Raw genomic sequence first — 21,481 nt, 5'->3', positions numbered from 1 at the left:
CAGAACTTTTGCGGAAGGCTTCACTTATTATATATCTAATAAAGAAAACTAAAGTGCTAAAGATGAGAGTGATTGTCTCCGTGCCTCCTTATATTATTCAAAACCTTTATTGTTCAGCCCTTCAATTATTCACACATGATCTAATTTTAAAGAATTGAAATAAAGCTAAGACCACAACTGTAGGGCTTTATTCTTTATGTGTGCTTTACTTTTAAGGCCTAATCTAAGCAGTGAATATAGAGACAAATGATGAACCCAGTACGAATGCAGCTACTACTCCATACTCTTTGTGATGCAAGAAAAAAGGGAGGATAAAGTCAAATAAAATAACAAGCCCAATTTCCTTTGACTTTTCATATGCGCTGAGGTATAAATGTGCATTTATGTCTCACATTGAGTCCGAATGTCCAGTTTTGTCTTTTTAAAACCGTTATCATCCCTTTTCCACAGCATGTGTTTAACCAGTCGACTGGTGAAGACCCTGCTCTACAACTTCATAAGGCAAGAGAAGTGTCCTCCTCCTTCAACCCACATTTTCGAACCAAAAGCTGAGGGCGGCTTGCTTTATGGTCTGGCGTCAGGGGTGGCAAGTACGAGCACACTCATCAACACACGATAAAAAAAGGGAAAGCTTAATTATTATTGTATTTACTAATCAGATTGCTACCCAGATAAGAAGGCAGATCCCACTTTTTGTGTGTTTATGTTTTTATTGAAATATCTTTATTTTTAATTCGTAGTCAAAGTGTGAATATTTAAACAGTTTACTTTGTACATTTCTGTAAAACTTTGGAACTTTGGTCATTTTCACACCTTTAGTTTGTTTACTTGTAGCTTTTCCCCGTGGTCTGATTTGTTTTCAGATGAATCAAAATGTGTCACTGAAAACTACGTGACAATGTTCAGTCTGCTCACTGGCCGCATGTATCTGTGGTGGGGTGCTGTGTTCTGGACTATTGGAGAACTCAGAGAATTTATGTTCAGTTCACGGCTAGTTGCTAGCCTGCACAGACCTTTGCACATCTATGGTACCTTTCCACACTGAGAATACAAAGGATACGAGGCTATGAGAGGTTTTTTAGCTCTACTGTGTTCACACCTACACAAATGAACCCCACCAAGAGGGGAAAACTAATTACTTTGATTTAAACGGACACACTGCAGGTGTGAAAACGCCCTTAGATTACTGTATTATTGCATTAGGGGACTGTGGTGAGCTTTTCAGATGCAGTCACCTGTTTTTTCCTTCCAAATTGTTGCCTAAAATGAAGCAGCGATGTGTCTAGTCACATCCAAAGACTCATATTTTTCCCCGTCTCATATTGTTTCTCACACATACACACACTGCAAAAAAATTCAAATATAATAATTTCTCAATAACATGCCAAATTGAATTCACTGGCTGGTTGGGGTTTTCCTGTGTGAATTTAACTGGGTGCCTACTTTTCTGTCTCCATAACGACTCCTTGTGTTCCTCACCCATTTTTGTCTTTTGTTCTAGTGATGTTGCCACTAGCAACACATCAAAATCAAACTGTTGGATTAACACATCCACACGCCGTAAGATTTATACATTACAGTTATGTTGGGGTGTGGGGGATTTTATAAAATATAAACTGACCCGACGCATCTGAGAAATAAAAGTGAGAGCAACGCTGCTGAAATGAATGACAAAAAAATGAGCGGATTTTTGTTGTGTGCATTTTTAGCTGGTAATGTGCACTGTGTGTGCCTGTTTCAGTGTGAGAACAGGGCCGGGTTTCCCCCACGGATAAACGGTCTTTGTCGGTTGTTGGTGGCAGATTCCTATCAGTGAGCCATCACCATTCAAGCCAGCCTGTCTGTCTGTGGCCAGTGATCAGCTCGATGAGTTATGGTGCCCTGTCCTGTTCTGTAATCCTCTAGAGCCTGTCTGTCTGCAGCCGCCTCCCTTATACACACACACGCAGACCAACAAAGACACAAGCCCTCTTATGCTCAGAGCTCAGAAACAACACTTGTTTTCTTTCTCTGTCTCTGTGTCTCGTATGCATGGAGGCATTTGGCACTGACAGAATATACAAGTGGGTGTTATTCTGAAAACAGTAACTATCAGATGACTTTCTTGAACTTCGTTATACTAGCAAACGTTTGGCTAGTTAGGAGAATTAGACCAGTTTCACAACTGAAGGGCAGTTTGCCCCTCGTGGTTGGGATTGCTCAGCTTGCGAAAACGATTATATAAAGTCATCAGTCGAAAATAACTGATGATATTAAACTAGACTACAACTGTTGAGCCATGCAAAGCTATATTTATGCAAAATAGTGCTCTGAGTTGAATGATGGCATTTATGTTGAGCCGATTTCATTTTATCATCTCAGTCTACTGAACTAAGTAGCACAGAGGACAAAATACAGCTGAGGCAAAGAGCAGTATTATTCATCTGTATTAATGTGGCCGTGTACTAAAGGATGTCACAGAAAGATTTCATGGGTGAGAAGGATACACATGCTTTGTTCCTGTACTTGAGTAGAATCTTCGTCTATCTGCGCTTTACTGGAGCGTTTAGCTTTCTGACCACATTTTACTTTTATTTGTTACATCTGTACTTTCTACTCCTTGCATTTTTGAAACGTGCTCATTACTTTAGGTTTAAGACATTTGAGGAGAGTTATTGTTTCCTGTGAATGAGTGCGTTTCCAACAATAAACCAGTTGGAACCTAATAAAGGAAACAATAACACAATCTTATTGATGTATCCATCACTGAGGGTTATTGTAAAGGAAGAGATCACTCAGGGGGTTAAAGTGACTGCGAACGATCCAAAATGGCGTTTTTGGCGCAGATGTGTGTAAATTGTGGTAATGGTATTTCAGCAAATAGCTAGCACTACAAATGTGGAGAAACATTTTTGAAGTGGAAGGCAATATTTCTAATAGCTCAACAAATATCAGCAAACGCACAAACTGTTTCTGTGCAGTTTTTCCACACAGTGGGTATGCTATTCACAGTTGTTTTATTTCTTAAAGAAAGGAAAGAATGTGTGAGGAGTTCATTTAGAGATGTAACCCCTAAACACACACACAGTTTGGTCTGGACTAGTTATGACCAGTGTTGGTCAAGTTACTTGAAAAAAGTAATCAGTAACTAATTACTGATTACTTCCCCAAAAAAGTAATCCGTTACTTTACTGATTACTTATTTTCAAAAGTAATTAATTACTTAGTTAGTTAGTTACTTTTTAAAAACACGATTTACAACCTGAAGAGGTGATAAAGCGATAGATCTTTCAGCCCAATTCTACTTTTTTTGCATAATCCATCATACAACATGTAATCAAATGGAAAAGTCTCTTTTTTTTAACTTGTTTTATCAGTTTTAATCTTTTAACTTTATGCATCAAGCAAAAATTTAATTATATGCAACATTCTCTGACTTGAATAAATTAGTTTAACATTTAAACCTATTTTCTGCACATTCCAGCACATAAAATAAAATATTTTTTGTGTTTACACTCACTCTTTCAAATAGATGCAAGTAAAACACAGCAGAAAATAAATAAAGTCAAAGACTCAGCTGTCCTGTTGCTCTATTTTCACCTGTAAAGCAGGACTGCGGTAGGCGGAGGTTTACCCTGGTGCAGGTGTGCCGCGGTCAGTGGAAGAATCCGCGAGTTTCTCTGTGAATTTCCCATTACGTCATTTTGCACTCCGTGCTTGTTTATGGAATCAAACTCAAAGTAAGGTCAGTACTTCCACGCTTTAAACGCTGCACGCTCATACTCTCTCCCACAATCGATATGTGATCCATTGTTGATCTGCACACAGCTGTTGTCACTAACTTATGTCACTGTCACTGTCATGAGACATTCTCGCAAAAAATCACGGTTTTAGTAACGCAGTAACGCAGCGTTCCTACGGGAAAGTAACGGTAATCTAATTACCGTTTTTGCAATAGTAATCCCTTACTTTACTCGTTACTGGAAAAAAAGTAATCAGATTACAGTAACGCGTTATGACACTACCTGTTTTGTTTTTTTTATACTTGCCATGCCTAAACACTTGAATCGTGGACAGATTTTTTCCAAGAACCAGACACTGACCTTGGCAAAGCAAAGCAGTTCTTGAGTTTCTTTGGCATTTTAATGTCTAAGGGGTAGGATGTCTGTCACACACTCTGCTGTCTCAGTCTGAGCAAGCGTCTGCAGGGGGGATTATCACCCAGACTGGCAACTCAGGAGCTTTTCCTCCCCTCCTCTTCACTCCCCTCCCTCTGCTTCCATAGGAATTCAATTGGTAATTAGCCTCCAGGTGCTGATAATCAAAGGCACTTGTTTAACTGATCAGCTGCAAGTGTGACCACCTCTATAAAAGGAAGAGATCTATCCGCTTGCTCATCTGGACCAAGGAGGAATGAATTCAGCAATGATCTAAGAGAAGCAATTGTCTTTGCCCTTCAATCAGGGAAGGGTTATAAAACTATTTCAGAATAACTGGATTTTTCACAAGTGGAAAACTGTTAAGACAGTTGCCAAACTTCCTAAGAGTGGATGTCCCAGCAAATGTATCCTGAGGTCAGACTGTGCAAGGGCAGAGAAATATTTAAAAAAAAACAAAAAAAACAACTACATCTCAGACTCTTCAGGACTTAGCAAGTTCATAACAGTCCAACTAGAAGAAGACTTCAGGACTGTCATAAGAACAGTCATATCAGCAGAGCTTAGGTTTGCAAAGTTGCATCTGAACAAACCACAAGACTTCTGTAACAAATTCCCCTGGACAGACAAATCAAAATGGAAATGTTTGGCTATAATGCACAGCACCATGTTTGGTCAAACATCCAGCATATCAACACAAACACCTCACACCAACTGTAAGGCACGGTGGTGGGGGCGTGATGATTTGGGCTTGTTTTGTACCTTGCAGGCATTGAGTCAACCATAAACTCCTCTGCGTACCAAACTATTCTAGATTCAAATGTGAAGCTATCTTTGAAGCTTGGCCCAAATTGGGTCATGCAACAATATAGCACAGCAGCAAAGCTACAGCAGAATGGCTGAAAAAGAAGACAGTAAACATGTTTCAGTGGCCCAGTCAAAGTCCAGACTTCAACCTGATTGAAGTGCTGTGGTGAGACCTTAAGATAGCTGTGCAAAAATGAATGCCCGCAGACCTCAACTGAACTGAAGTAGCACTGTAAAGAAGAGTGTCTCGAAACCCCCCACATTCATGTACGAGACTGATAAAGTCATACACTTTATCATACAAGTTATTGTTGCTAAAGGTGCCTCTACAAGCTACTGAATCATGGAGTGTACTTCTACTTCCACATTCCGTCTTCTGCATTTTTGGCTTTGTTTTTGTTAAATATGTAATGACACAAACAGCTTTCTGATTCTGCAGTTTGTTATCTGCAGTCTACATGATTAATATTGAGTTAGCAGCAGCCACACAGACACGCTATGTGTACGTGTATGTGACATTATTGGCATAGCGCACTTAACAGAAAATGATACATTTCTAGCTTAGACTGGAGACTGCTCTCATTTTGCTATTAGGAGTGGAGGATTTGTTGTGGCAGAACTTTGTATTATCATTATGACGGTTACAAAATCTGTGGAATGTTCTCATATGTCGGATATGTTTATGTTACCATGGTTTTGGATTGCATTTGGATAAATGCGCTTTGAGCATATTTTTTGTGAAGAAGTGTGTTTATTTAACGTCTGCACAACATGTTTCCCCACATGCATTTTTTTAAGATAATCATCAGAGGTTTGACATATCCACATGCGCGCATGTGTGTGTGCGTGCATGTGTTTGTATCAGTGTATCTGCGTGCTTGGCCCTGAAGTCATATTTCATTCACTGTTATGCAAGTAAATAAGTAAGTAGCACACTGTGTCTGTCTCTGTTGACCAGTGTCTGTCTGCGCTGTGTTTTTAGCCGTAACTATGTGGAATCCTTTCCAACTCCAGCTCCCTTCTCTAGTGTCTCCACTGAGGTGTTTACATGTTCACGTTGCTCCTGAATTAGAAAAGCAAAAATTTCACTCATTTCATAGAGATTTGAACTCTTGTATGTTTTTTTTTGTTTTTTTTAATAAGCCTGCTTCTATTGCTGGAATTACTGCAGCTGAAAAATGACAGTCGTCAGATGTTAAGGAGTACAAGCCAGCTTAATTAGGACTGAAATTTTTAAATATAACTATGTTCACTCCATTACTACAACCTGCATTATGAACTGCATCAGAAGAAATAAAGTGAGAGTCGAGGTCAATATCAATTCATCTAGGTGATCTGGACTTAGAGGGTTTTCAGCCCACCTAATGTTTTGATTTAAATACTCTGTGCGCCAGTATTCGCGTGTCTGATGGCAGTAGTCATTATGCAAGACTAAGGCCAAGTAAAGCAACAGCACCGCATGTTCTGTTGCAGAAACTTGCAGTGTGGTCTGGCTTTGAGTTTCTATAGACTGTGGGTGCACATTGTGAGGAGAAGTGCAGATAATGAAGAGGTTGTTTTGGTAACATGCTCATCCTGCAAGTAAAGTAAGGTTTTCTGGGGGCATGGTTTGCATGTAGCACCTTTCAGCACCCCCCAAGTCCTAAAGCCCAGATTCTCATTTCAGCGTAGTAGCCTCTGTGAGAGAGTGTGTGACCTTCTCTTTTCCTCACTTTCCCCTTCCTCCTCCTGGTGTCCTCCTCCTCCTCCTCTTTTTCCACTGGGCAGCTGGCCAGGTCCTGAGCAGCCTAAGCAGGGTAGCATTATTGGGTTTATGTGGTGGGCAGGCAGACAGGCAGAGGGAACCAGGCCAGATGGCTAACAAACAGCACCCACTAAGGTAAAATAGAGCTCTGTGTGTGTGTGTGTGTGTGTGTGTGTGTGTGTGTGTGTGTGTGTGTGTGTGTGTGTGTGTGTGTGTGTGCGTCAGATATAGTGCAGGAAATGTGGCTGCCAGACCGGTCTCTCTGAAACTGCTGGGCTAGTCACTGTGGTGCCAGTGAAGAGATGTACGGGGCTCCGTCACAGCTTGGCCTTCTCTCGCTTGATCTTGTTTTCTCTCACACTCGCGTCTCTTTCTGGCCAGCAGAAAGGAAAGCTTATCATGTGTGTGCGTGTTTGTGTGTAAGGGAGAGACAGAGTGACCAGTGCAAATTATGTAATTCATCTCTCGGGGTTATTTTTTTTTCTTGTTGTTGTCAAAGCACTTTGCTGATGTTCTTTCACCCACATATAAACAAGCTTCGTCCCCTCCTCTATGGAATTGGGTTCACATTCCTAAACACAAACGTTGGAGTAACTCTTGGCTAGTCATTAGTGAACCAACATGTAAACATAAGGAGAAAAATAAGGGGGGGGAAACGTGTTTGAAAAGCTCCTTTTTCAGAATGCAAAGTCATTTAAGACAAATTAGTTTCAGGCTTCTTCAGTCAGAAACGTTCTTTTTGTCTTGGACGCTTTTGTTTCCCATCAGTCCAAACAGGATACATGAGAATGCCTCTTTAATTTTCTTCAGTTATTTTTTTTATAATATGATGGGATGCCGGCTTAAACAGGCGTCATATCAGGGCTCAGGGCAGCTAATTAACATGGCTCCATGTGTAACTTCAGCCAGACGTTTGTTACGCTCTTCCAGCCTTCGGCTCTAGATGGCAACAGATCTGCTTGGCTTGTTCTTGAGCTCACTAGTTGGATCATTGTGGGCTCACAACTGCACTCTAACACTTGGTTCACGCATTCTGTTTGGCTAGACGTGGAGGAGCCAGAGACTGTCATCTGTGTACCTTGCTGTTCATGTTTCTTGAGCTTTCTCTTGATGCTTGAAAACACCAGCACTTCGCTTGCTCTACAAGAAATTCTCTCATCTCTCTCTCATCACCCAACAAGAAAGAGGGGGGGACAAAAAAACCCTAACCCAGTAGTTCCACTTTCCGTTTGTGCTGTGGCGCCGTCTGTGTTGTTTCAAATTTCAGGTGCTGCAAACCATTGTGCGTGACTCCATTGTGCCTATTTGGCCTTGATTACATCAGTCTGGCTGTGAATACTTTTCTTTTTTCCCCACTGAAGTGTAAATCTGTTTTTAAGGCTGAAAAGGACTCAATTGTCAAATGATTTCTTTGATAAGATTTCCATGTACAAGCTAACTGCTCTTCCAACTGAATCTTACTTCAATTTTCTGTAGAAACAGAGGACTAAAGTTTTCAGTCCAGTCGATCCTCAAATATGATTCATGTTCTTACAATGAATGAAGTTGCTTTTAATTTCTCATGTTTACGTAGTTTCACAGTGACTTTCATTTCAAATACAAGTCGTGGTACACACACGTTTTCTTTTAGACTCCACAGGAAGCTGTAGGAACCCGCTGTACTCTAATCTGATCATCACTGAACAGCAGACACATACTGAATGGCAATATAGTATGCAAAGCAGCTCAATGTTCAGGTGACAGACACCAAAAGCAGATAATCTTACCAAAACACCAGTAATGTTTGCCATTAAACTTCCACATCAACTTAAAAAGATAACGAAGCATCTGGGGTTTGGATTGACTAGTTTCTGTCATTCAGCAAAGCGTTTGTTCATCTATACAAAGCGTCGACCAGCTAATGTCTCTTTTTTCGGGGCTAATCGAGGGCGCTCTGTGGGATTTGGTTCAGTGCTCTTGGAGGGCCGTTTAAACTCTCTGTTGCAGATCTTCCCCTAGCTTTCTCCACATAGAGTTTATGCTATAGACTGGTGTGAATGCAACTCCCTGAGCATGTTCTTTTGTACGCTTGGTTTTCTGTAAGCTTATGAGTGCTTCTGCCGTGTCTCATCCCCTCTGTGCGAGTACTCTTTGATCCTACTTCAGATGTTCCGTGAATTGAGTTGTATCTTTTCATCGACCTCTCTCTTGTCTGAAGCAACCTTTTCCATTGTTTCACACCATTTTTTGCAGTTATTCTATGTTGTCTAATGTACTGAAGGTCTTTATTAACTCAACTGTGTATGAAAGAAAATACTTTTTTATGCTGTTGTGATGAGTTCAGTCATCTTCTGTGTTCAAGCTAAAGATGCTTGACCTTTACTCTGAGCTCACTTCACTTGTGTTTGCCTTTTTTTTTTGCCTTTTTTCTTTTTTTTAATGAACCAGCTTCAATTTATAGAAATTCATATTTAATATATAAAACCACTCGGCGAGTTACAACTAATCCAGATACTCTTTGTTGCCATTTATAGGAAGTATATCCATGCTTTCTCATATGACAGTATGGTTGGTTGTTTTTTTGTGTGTCTGTTTTTGTTTTGTTTTTTTTATTGGTTTTTATGCATTATGAGCAAAAACAACAACGTATTTATCTGTCTATCTGTACATAAGCTTTCTTGTACCTCTAATTGTGTCTCTAAATTCCACATTTCTTTTCTTACAGTTTTAAATAAAACTTAATAAAAGAGAAAAAACCCTTGGTGAAAAAGATTGTGTCTTGCTCTTTGCAGGCGGTCTGTGGAGTGTCTTCACATTGGGTGGAGCTGGCAGCAGAGCTGGGATAGACCAGGAACATGACCCTTTACCTTTGTCCAATCAGAGTCTTCTGTTACTGCTGGTATTAGCCAATCTGACAGATGGGCCTGAATGGCCCAACCCCTACCGCCAGGCTATTACTTGTTTCAGAAACACACAAGGTAATATGTACTAGATAAACAAGGCGTGTGTAACACAGCATGCGAAAATCAGATTAGACGAACATATCAAGAAAAAAACAGATTTCATTATTTATCTTTTTATTTTCTACGAATCTCTGATTTGAAGAAGTCAAACTGTGTCTGTTCTTTGAATTATCGTGGTTTAGTAGTGACGCACATAGATACTCCGTCAGTTGTAGTTCGTTCGTAAATGATTAAACTTCTTATTTAAGACCTCCATTAGGTTTCTAAGAAACATCAGCCACAGTCTCCATGGAGTTATCCCTCCGAGCTAAAGATGGATTTATGGAGTTGTAAAAAACAAGATAACATGATAAAAATGTGTATTTTACGTAGTAGCTGTATATGTTCTGTGTTATTGTCATGTTGTTATTGAGATTCATATCAGTACGAAAGCTGGATAAATATTAACTGGTAACTTACGGTGAAGGGGTGGCATTAAAAAGGTGTGCTTTTCTTCCCACTGCTCTTTTTCAATATGTAAACTGAATCAGAACAGAGTGATATTGGAGTGCATTATTTTGGTTGTTTTGTTTTTTTCCTAAATGCTTTTCTCTGTATTGCTTACATTCCCAAAGTCAAGAGTGCTACGGCCCACTTCAAATCCTTAAAAATCTTAAACCTTCACTCTAAAGGGATGTATTTCCTTATTTCATTAAAAATTTTACTACTAACGCAGGTTAGTTGTTGTAAATTGCTGACAATTGGCAAAGTGTTAAGTCCAATGTGTTACCCACCTGCCACTGGGACACAAACTTCAGTACAAGAGGTGTACATTTAGGTCAGAGTGAAAGTAATATCACAGACTAGCCGCCGCCTCTTAATAGTTTTTATATAAATATATAACTGCACATACTTACAAACAGAATTTTGGTTTTTACTGTTTTCGGTCTGCCTCTTTTTCTGCGCTGTGTCACATAATGTTTATGATGTTCCAAAACATATTTGGGACAGTTGTTTGTTTGAGTTATGTGAAAGAAGGCAGTGAATACTAATCCTGATAATATTTACCATTGTCCATGCAGACACATCATCGCTGCCTGTAGAGCAACCTCACACTTTCCAGATCAATTTCAACAGTCTGTACACTGCTCTGTGTGAGCAGCAGCGCTCCGACCAGGCCACGTTACTGCTGTACACCCTGCTTCACCAGAACACCAACATGAGGACGTACGTGCTGTCGAGAACTGACATGGACAATCTGGTGGGTCGGATTGAAGTGAATCTGAATCTGACATTTTGGAAACAAATAACACACTTGCTTAATAAAACACATCATGCAGTCCTTCCACACACACATTCAGTACGGCCGTGAAGTTTCGTCATTCAGGACCGATGCCGTGGCTCGGTGAACAGGCGAGATTAGTGCGGGGATTGCTGTTGATTTTCTGCGTGGGACCGTGCCAGCTGTTCCTTATAAGATAATAAATTCAAAGATATTTAGTGACTGGAAATCAATCTTTGGCATCTCAGATCAATTTACAAATGATTTAACATGGAGTAGTATAACTTTTTTTTTGCCTTGTTAGCTAAGACGAGGAACAAACCACAACAGAAGAACTCTATGAGGTTGTTTCCAAGACTTGTTTGGAAATCCTCATAAATTTAATCTTCAGTCACATTTTGAAACTCGTTCAGAAGTAGGGAGGCTACTATTGAGGCTAGGCTCTTTGCTCAACAATGAAGCAGTGTAATGAGCTAACAGTGCTACTGCGTATGTTTATTACTAACTGCTAACTTGTTCGCCTCTGGCACTATTAGTAAATTGGGTTAAATAGAATAATGTGAATAACCCCTTTTTGGAATGTGTATACATTATGTTTTATGGTAATTTTGAGCTGTTTAATGGCTTCTTTTCCAAGACTGTTTGGATTTTTGCCCAGTTTTGTATGTGTGGTTTGTCTCTGGTTAGATGATCCATGAAGAATAAGAAGTGTCACTAGAGTTGTTTTTCAGAGCTGTGGCTCACACCTCATCTGTTGGCCAGCTCAAAAGTAAAATGACTTAGTGCCGCCGTAGTCTTGAACATGTCCTTCTTATACAGCCATGGCATGAGAAATCCACACAAAGTCAGAAGCCTTGCAGATGTCAACCCCGAATACATGTTTGACTCCTTTTCTTTTCCCGCTGTTTGTCTCAGGTGTTGCCCATACTCGAGATCCTTTACCACGTAGAGGAAAGAAATTCTCATCACGTCTACATGGCCCTTATCATTCTCCTCATCCTGACAGAGGACGATGCTTTCAACCGGTCCATCCATGAGGTGGTAGGTAGACGCACTTTACGTCTCAGCTGTTAACCGTCTCTCTTGGTGGTAATAGTCAATGATTCCTGACGTTTTTCACCTGGTTCGTCTAACTTCTGTCCCTCTCCATCTCACAGATATTAAAGAACGTCACATGGTACACAGAGAGATCGCTAACAGAGATTTCTCTCGGCAGTTTGCTCATCCTGGTGGTGATTCGCACCATCCAGTTCAACATGACCCGGACAAGGGTAAAATTAACACATGGTGATGAAGACGTTTGTACATTTGTGAAAGAGGCATATGTTACAGTCCTGTGCAAAAGACTTTTTTTTTTTTTTGAAAAAAAAAAATTCAATTAATTTTTTTTTTTTTAAATGAGACCCCTGTTCATCGAAGCAAATGAGAGAAAGAGCACAAGGATGTGACATTAATGAGGTGTTATACCGTATACTTTGTATTTCAGATTGTTTCCCTTTGTGAAAATTGTCATGCAAAATGTTTCTCAGTCTAAATGTACTTTCCCTTTCTCTTGATGTCACATTTTACATAGTTGTGCATTCAGAGCTTAGCACATTATTCTCAGTCCCTGAAATGATTATTTGGTGCAGTTTCAATAGCTGACCTTACACTAACTTTTCATCTAATTCCCCAGTGCTGGGGGGGATACAAGGAATCAGAGATCATAATGTCTTTACCCAAAATTAGGCTGTGGTTTACTGAAATATGTATTGCATCATTTTTTCTTACTGTCTGTCATTGCAAATTCAGTCCTAACACAGACCTGATGTTCAGTGCATTCCCAGCTCAGATGATGTAGTGGGCAATAGTTTTCTAGTATTGGTATGTCATCCCAAATGCTGCTTCATATTAAATTTAAAAAAACCAGGCAGTCGTTTTCTATAAGAAGTTTAATCATTTGTTAATATTGTGAAATATATTTTGCCCTAATAAGACTTTATAAGACAGATATTATAGATACATTTTACTGAAACACACACGCTGCCAATTCAGTAAAATCATGCCTGACATACCAAAAGGTAGCTAACACCCAAAGAACAGCTTTGGCTGTGAAAAAGCCAAAGCTGAAGGGCAAACCTTCAAGAAGCCTGAAGAGCTATAAATGAAGACTAGTTAACAAAATTACAAGAAAACTTGCCTGAGGGGGTTCAGGATAAGGTTAATAAGAATAACAAATATTGACTTACAAGCTAATACAAATGTTTTACATAATGTTTTTCCATGTATTCTTGCACATATTGCAGTAAATCGCTGCACTTATTTCCCATTTTCCTGGCAAAACATGAATCAGTCGGGGTGGGTTTAGACTTTTTCACAGTATTTATTATGTATTTTAACACACATGGCATTTGGCATGATTGGAGTGTTTGAGTTAAAAGCAATTTTCAGTTTGATCTTTATGCCAGTATTGTCTGCTTGCTTGTGTGTGCGTCTTCTCCAGGATAAATACCTGCACACCAACTGTCTCGCTGCACTCGCCAACATGTCAGCACAGTTTCGATGTCTCCACCAGTACGCTGCCCAGCGGATCATAAGGTAAGCAATTAACTAAGGTGTACAAATAATAAAGCAAGTGGGGCATGACAGATGATGAGATGTCTGTAGAATACTTGTATGAGATGATTGAAAAGCAGAAAAAAAGCACGTTCGCACAACACTCAGTAGATTTTTTTTGCAGATTCATGTTGAGGCAGCACATAATATTTGTCATTATAGTAACTTGACAGTAGTTGCAGCAAAAGAGGCTAAAAAAAATAGATTATTTAGTGAGTGGTAAGATTGTGCAAATGACATCGTTATGTAAGAAGGGGGAAATTAAGGGGAAAGTGTTTGGCCCATGTGGAGACAGAAGAAGAGGATGGGATCCAAACCACACACACAGATACAGATATCAAGTCATTCTTGTCTGTTAACTGCAGACAACAGGAAGGGAATGTTTCCTTCCCTTAAGACGTGCACAGACTCACGCACACTCAAGGATCGTCTTATCTCCCTGCCTGTGTCTCTATCCATATCTGTGACTTTGGTGTTTTGAGTCAGAGAGGAACAGCGTCTCTGTATTTCTACGTGTCTGTCCAGAAGTGATGTAGAAGAACCGACTCCATGTCTGATGATAATGATAATGGTGATGACTGCGATGGCTCGGGCTGGGCTAAACTGGCTGGCTGCTAGATAAAGGGAATTTCCTGCCAGGAATTTCCTAATGTCAGAGTGGCAGCGCTGAACTCTGCTCCATAATTGACTCTCTGAGAGAATCGCGGCTGGTGCTGTTTATTTTAAGGCGGCAGTGGGTTGATTTGCCCTAACCACAACCCCCACACATCTTTCCTTACTAATTTAACGTTTTCCCTGCTCTCCATCAATATTTCCTTTCTGCCAAATTGTTCCTCTATCCCTGCTCGTGTGTCGGCAGACTCAACAAATGCAATTTAGGTCACTGTAATGCTGCAGGTAATGATCATCTTCAATCTGCCAGTTGTTTTATAATATTAATCAATTCATTGTTTCGTTTATTAAAAAAATGTATACATGAGATTTAATATTCACAAATAAGAAGCTGGAATTGTGTCTAAATAAACCAGTACAGCTAAATTTGTTGTCATTTTAAAAGCGATCCACGCTCATTTTATTCATATTTTAAATTTGGGGGAAAGGTTTTACTTTTATCTCTGCTGTGAAAGGTTTGTGGATTGTTATGCAACAAGGTGTGTGCCAGAATGTAACAGAATTTTACAGCACATTGTGTTCTGCCTTCTGGTTGGCTGTAGACCATTGTCAGTCAATCTCGTGCCGAGTCTTCTGTACAGTACAGAATGCGTTCAGCTTGTCAAATTTACATAAGTCTTCCATTGCTAGCCAAAAACATTTTGCACCGTCAAAGGCAACCGCGGGTGCCTTTGCTTTCATTCTATGATACTGGACTTATTTTTCTATGAAGGTTTAAACGTGTGGAAAAGTGTGTTCGAGCCTGTCGGAGAAAAGTGTATAAAGTGTGTAGTGAGGGATTTTACAGCCATAAAACATTTATAATAACTGTAAAAAATAAAGTTGGCTACTTTGTGGATTTCACCTATCGCGGGTTATTTTTGGAACGTAACTATCGTGATAAACAAGGCACCACTGTATACCAAATGAGCATCATGTTGTATGAAATAAACAAGTGACTGAGACCATAAAGGCATGAGGAAAATGTTTACTGTGTTTATTTTGAAACCATATGAGCTGATTTTAATAAAGCCCTAAAATAAAATGGTGAAACTATAAATGAGCGTTCCTACATTTCAATTTTAGATTTAGAAAAGAATCCAAGCCTCCAGATGGGTATTTAAAATGAACGCTGTGTCATATATACAAATGTTTAATCACAATCGAGCACAGTGTGTGTCCATAACGAAACCTCTGCAGTGCTGGGAACAGGACGTCTTTAGGTCTTTAGTGTGTCTGTCATTACTTCGGCCTCATAACTGATTTGGGGATCATGCCAGTACTGTTGAAATCTTTTGTGTCACTGATGAGACAGGCCAGCTTGTGACAGTGTGTTATTGTGGGCACCGTCCCAGGTGGAGCTCACTCGGTGGTCTCTCGTTTAAAATGTGGTGGGAAACGAGCGTAGATAGTACAAGAGGTCCTTGAGTAGTTGTGGCTAATAGAGGCTTTGACTTTAGGTCTGAAGATGATAAGTAGACCTCCGTGTAGCTGCTCACATAGCTCTATTTCACCAATTATCCCGGATAATGAGTGCTAGGGGATTTAGAGTGTGAGTGTGCATGTGTGCGCTGTGCTGTGCTGACAGGTGGGTAGTTGTAGCTCCAAGGGCTTATCAGAGCTCTGTTTGTGCCTCTTTAGCTTGTTGATGTCATTGATTTTAATTTATTCAAAATTTTTTTTTAATCTTCTTGATTAACACACAAATTAAAGATTTAGCACCCCTGAGCACCCACAGAGGAGATTACAAAGTTGTAATTACAAGATAAGGTCACTAATACTTTTTTTTTTTTTTTTTACTTTTTATTTTCACAAATAGTACATAATTACATAACATAATACAGTGTACAATTCAAAACCAAAAAATAAACAAACAGACAAACACACATAAAACAAACAACAAACTGATAACTAAACACAAAAAAACCAAAAAAAAAACCAAAAACAAAAAAACAGCTCAGTTCCATTACAGTTTAAACACTCAAGAGAATCCTTGTAACATAATATTAGAAACATCAGGTTCCACATAGTTCAAGTATGGTTCCCACACCTTAAAGAATTGATCTGTTTTTGAATGCAGTATACATGTAAGATATTCCAGTGGCACTAAATCCAACACTACTCTTTGCCAACCTTTAATAGTTGGTACTTTTTCATAAATCCATTGGAGTAGTATATTCTTCCTTGCCGCATAGGTGAGAACACAGTACAATCTCCTATTATTCTTGGATATTAATCGCCGGCTGGGGAGGCCCAGTATGAGAGACAGAGGGTCCATCTCCAATTCACAACCAAAACTAATACTTTTAATAACACTGATAATCAGCAGGATGCCTCTTAAAAAATGCATTTTAGAATATTGTCTCTTTTCAGCTATGAATGAGTTTACTGTTGCATGAGCAGAGCGGTAATGGTTACTCTCTGTGGGTCTGTGCATGCATTGACCCAAACTGTTACTACACCCCAGGTGCAGTCAAGCAGACTGATGTTTGTCTGTGTCGTGCCATCATGCGGTCCCATAACAGCAGCGGTTTAGACAAACGCATAAAATAAGAGGCAGACATGTCAGGCTAAAAGGGGGACGACCATTTCCATGTAGAGATGTACACAAATAAAATGTCGCATTTAGAAAAGAAAACATGAGTTGTGGTTAAATGAATCTCCTGGTAGTTCCCTGTGTGATGAAATATGAAATAATATTCATTCATTTTAAAAGACTTCATTTACAAATCAAGCAGGTCTGCTTTTAAATTAATAAACTGTTCTGAATAGACGTTTCTGTTCTTAGCAGAGGTAATGAAAGGTCATTGTTAAGTATAAAATGCCACTTGAGTTGTTTTGTTATTCATCTGTCACAGGCACACTCATTCCTTTTCCGTGTCTCTGTGTCTCCCCTGCAGTTTGTTTGCTTTGCTTTCCAAAAAGCACAACAAGGTTTTGGAGCAGGCAACACAGTCTCTGAGAGGCAGACAAGGAGAGAGCGCAGCGTTGCCAGACTATGTGAGTAAAACTTACAAACACAAACAGTCGGTCCCAGTCTGCACTAAGTTTAATCATATTTGCCAAATTATGTCTCTGCTTGGACTGTGAATAGTAATTAGATGTGGGCATCCGTGGCAGTTTAGCTGAGTTGATCGGTTTGCGTTTAAAGCAGCATATTTGCATCCTTTAGTTTTAAAAAAACAGCTGATTTTTATTTTGTTTTTTTCAAGTCAATGATAAATAAGTCTTTCCAAAGGACGCAAGTTATCTATTTTTTAAAGAAATTTAGAAAATAGGCAATCACCGGTTGCTATGTAACTGTGTGTAGTCCTTAACTGGTTGGTGAGGGGATGCCGGTGGAAGTTGCTAAGTGAAACTGGTTGTAAAGAGTTATGCAGTGCTGCAGCAGTAAAGAACATGTCAACGTGTCTGCAAACGCTTGGCGACTGCTTGCTAAGTGGTAGTGAAACTGTGAAAAGTGTGACACAAAATGGGGACTGTTCATCTTCAAAGTAAAACTTGAATTTATTGAAACGTGGAACCAGGAACCAGGCAGAGAGCTTTTACTGCAGTGGTGAATATTCTCCTTAGACTGAGGGCTTAGCATGGATGCGCTAAACATCCATAAATTACTCCTGATGCCCATAAAACCAAAGGATGGCATTTCTTTTACTCTATGGTTGTTCCGCGCATTAAAGGAACACAATAATAATATGTTAATTATTTCTTGGTTATTGCCCAAGCTAACTGTACGCTGGCTGTTTTAGCCTGCAGAGATGAGTGGTCCTCATTTTCTCATTTAAATCTTGGCAAGAAAGCAAATAAGTGTTAACAAATGTTGGACTGTTATGTTCTGATCAGTCCGATTAATCATCAAAATGACTCCACTGACCGTTTGATCTTAACATTCAATAATGGTGAAAAATGAGCATTATCATAGCCTTTGAGTTTTAATAATTACGTTTTAAATGAATACAAACAAGAGCATTGGCTACTTCTACACTTGAGTTGGTTTTATTTGATGTATTTCTGTGTTCCAGATTTTATTTTTTTATTTTTATTTTTTTTGTCTAATTCCACCTGATGTTTTTGAGGCGTTGAACATTTATAAAACAACGTAGACACGACTGGTTAAAAATAAAGAATGATTTGGCATAATCCAGCACCATAAAGCAACTTTACAGTTTCTGTGGAACAAAGCGAAAAGAAAGGCAGTAACTAGCTAGCTAGTTATTTTGCACATTATTCTTTTGACAGAAAAACAACAAAACAGACAGTTTAAAAAAATTAAATACGGTATTGACTGACAGCAAATTTGTCTTTTTAAATATGTTGATATGACAGTCACACCTGACAAGAGCATTTTGTTGGCTATTGACAAACATATGTCGTCTGTATTTGCACGTAGACGCCGCTGCCCTCGGGTATGTTTGTCTGCCTTTTGGTCTGGCTGTCTCATTAGATTTACTTGGTCCTAGATAAGCGTGCGTATGCAAACACATTTGTGTGTGTGTGTGTGTGTGTGTTTGTTAGTGCGAGTTTGGACAAGGTCCCCATAAATACCCTAAGGTGTTGAGGAAACATGAGCGTATGTGAGTGCTTCTTCAACCGTGTAGTGACTGTCTGATGAGGCCCCTTTACAAGCAGACATCTACAGTATGTAACACACATGTATAAAGCATAATTATCCACCCTTGTTTGGATGCCTCCTTCCTTCAGGGTCTATTGTAATGCTCTTTTTTTATTTACAAACATGCATAAGTGGACATTTTATATGACTGAAAATCAAATGGAGAAATAAAGAGATCGGTTTGCCACGATTGCATTTTCTTAAAAAAAGAAAAAAATTGTGAGTACAGCGGTTATATGAGAAAATGGCCTTAAAGTTAATATAATAGAAGCGAAAAATTCAAAAAAGTCAAAGACATGCTCATGCATGGGAGTACGAGGTCAAAAAATAAGGTCATCTACACAACAGCACTCTTTTGATAGAGACTCACTTTAGTGCTCAAGGGTACATGGCAGATTTTCAGCTCGATTATTTCATGGGAATTTTGAATGAGTGTTTTCCTTGAAGTGTCTGACACATTCTCTGGGTCATAGACTTTAAAGACAGAACTGGTCAGCTTTTCTGATATTGTCGTTATCCTTGAGCTTAGACTATACTAACTGGCTGTGGCATTGGTTCCCATGTCTACTATCCACGTCTCCGTGTCCACACAGTGTGCTGTAACGAAAGGGAACATGTTGTATATTTGGACACACACACATATATATACACACTCGAGGTGAGACATAAGTCGAGTGAAATTTTGTCTTGAGCACAAGCTCGAACAAAACTACACAATTAGCCTTCCCCTTGTTTTGAGTGGTGAATATCTTAGTCATAGGTGTTTTTGAGCAGTGGAGGAGATTTGTTGGAAAGAAGGGCTTTCCAGCCTGCTGTTGTCTTACATCTCTCTTTCACCTTCAAGTAGCACAGGTGAAATTGAAAAGCAGATGTTTGACAATGTGTTTTCAGAAATTAAAGCAACTTTAGTAGCGTCTGTTTATTTATTTCTTCACATATTGCCATGTAACTTTGGATATGTGCCACACTGAGTATTGTCTACTTATCAGACGGAAGCTCCATGGGCTGTCTTTTGACAAACATATGCCAAGTAATAGTGCATGGCTTACCATGTTCTTATTTTCAGACTCCTTGGCTTGTTGTTTCCCTCCAAAATGTTGGCATTTGTGAGTAAGATTTAAAGTGTTGGATTGAGTGTGCTATTGGGTCTTTTATTACCAAGCAAAAGGAAGGACATTCCCATCAGTCTATTCTCGTGCCTGTCGGTAAATGCTAGTATGCTAAACTAAAATGTTTAACATGGTCTGCATCATGCCAGCTTAGCTTGTTTACATGCTGAAGGTGGCATTTAGCTTAAAGCACTGTTGTACAGCCGTATAGAGCAGAAACAGAATAATGAGGGGTCTCTGAAATGTAAATATACCTTTAGGCTCTGCACTGCTAGAGCTTTTTTTTTATTGTTAATTCTCTTTGATTTGAGGTTGGCATAGATGGGGAGTTTAAAATGTAGACCCGATGAGCAGCAGTTTGCTGCTTGTTAGCAACTTGTTAATAAAATCTCAGAAAGTAGTCGCTGTAAGTAGCTGATTTTTGTCAGAGCAACACCTAAGCATCCCTAAGATACTCATTATGCCCAGGTTTAGGCTTCACATTGGTTTATGCAGAAAATAATATATGAAACTGACACAAAGCTGCTCTGAGGCCTTAAATTGTATATGAACAAGTATAAAGTATAGCCATTTTTTCTTTTAATAGTTTTAATGTTAAGTTGAAATTCCTTCCTAATTTTCCATGTCTGGCCACTTAACATGACCTTACACGCCAGCTAAAGCCCGTCATTGGTTTTGAGAGATGTGACATCTGAAGGAAGGGCTGCTGTCTCATTATGCCGGCTCCTTTGTTTCCTCCATCGCCGGCTCTCATCTGCTCCTGCGGTAGTAGCGGATGTGGCGGCGTAATTGAAAGCAGCCTGCCCTGGTGTTACTCACAAACCCTCGCCTTAACTTGGGGAGGTGTGGAGGCTGAGGTAGCTGTAAGGAGAGACAGAGGAGAGGAGAGAGCTGACGAGGGGAGGAGAGGGCCCTGGGGTGGGTTAAAGCGTGTTTTTGTGACAGGCATCTGGAAACAATGCAATTTGGCCGAGCCTGGCTGTGGAGAGAGAACTAATGTTTGTTTAATGTGGGATCGTCCTGGACGTATAATCGCTCTCTTTACGAGGGAGAGACCGAGAGGCGGATATGAAAACGTTGTCAAACTGCCCTAAGCTGAGAGTTAAAGCTGGGTGCAGTCTGCTTCTGTGTTAATGTCTCATCTTTCCCTCCGTCTCCTCTTCTGTACCCCCCTTCTCCCTGTAGATGTCTGCCTCTTGGTTGCTGTCTCTCTCTCTCTGGTATATACACACACAGAACATGCCCCCTGTCCCTGAATGTGTTTGCGCGGCTGCGTCTGGTTAGTATCAGGGAAGACAGAGCGAGGGGTTGGGGCCCTTGAGCCCCCACCCCCACCCCCGGGGGGAACATCCAGAGGCTCCCAGACCAAGAAGGGCATCTCTCGTGGGATCCTATGGTTACCTCTGAGTCTGCATTTTTATTCTTATTTTCCTGTCTCATCCACTGAGATATGCCGAGGACATGCAGTTTGCGGTTGTACATGCAAACAAACATAAAAAGATGGAAGTATGTGTTGCATTGTTTGTCACTGTTTATGCTCCCAGCCAGTAATGGTAATGTTACTTCTCTGCCTCTTAGTCTGTTTACTGTTGTACATTTCTGGGAAAAGACTACAAGCACACAC

At 39.8% G+C, this 21,481-nt stretch overlaps 1 protein-coding gene across 3 annotated transcripts in view; it reads left to right on the top strand.

Moving 5' to 3' along the window:
• Positions 1-21,481, top strand: part of dym (dymeclin) — a 60,985-nt gene that overhangs the window by 14,705 nt on the left and 24,799 nt on the right. For all 3 annotated transcript variants that reach the window (XM_086300969.1, XM_086300967.1, XM_086300968.1), the window contains exons 8-14: positions 451-590; positions 9,459-9,644; positions 10,691-10,869; positions 11,806-11,931; positions 12,048-12,161; positions 13,373-13,467; positions 17,037-17,136. In XM_086300969.1, the coding sequence (XP_086157095.1) occupies positions 451-590; positions 9,459-9,644; positions 10,691-10,869; positions 11,806-11,931; positions 12,048-12,161; positions 13,373-13,467; positions 17,037-17,136 (940 nt within the window). The remainder of the gene's footprint in view (positions 1-450; positions 591-9,458; positions 9,645-10,690; positions 10,870-11,805; positions 11,932-12,047; positions 12,162-13,372; positions 13,468-17,036; positions 17,137-21,481) is intronic.

Source organism: Aulonocara sp. 'chitande type north' Nkhata Bay, linkage group LG7 (genome assembly GCF_057382095.1).
Source record: "Aulonocara sp. 'chitande type north' Nkhata Bay isolate Kocher_YH1m ecotype deep benthic linkage group LG7, A_spYH_male_GT1.1, whole genome shotgun sequence".
NCBI classification, from domain to species: domain Eukaryota; kingdom Metazoa; phylum Chordata; class Actinopteri; order Cichliformes; family Cichlidae; genus Aulonocara; species Aulonocara sp. 'chitande type north' Nkhata Bay.
The sequence above is the reverse complement of the archived record's forward strand: the minus strand, read 5'-3'. Positions and strand labels throughout refer to the sequence as shown.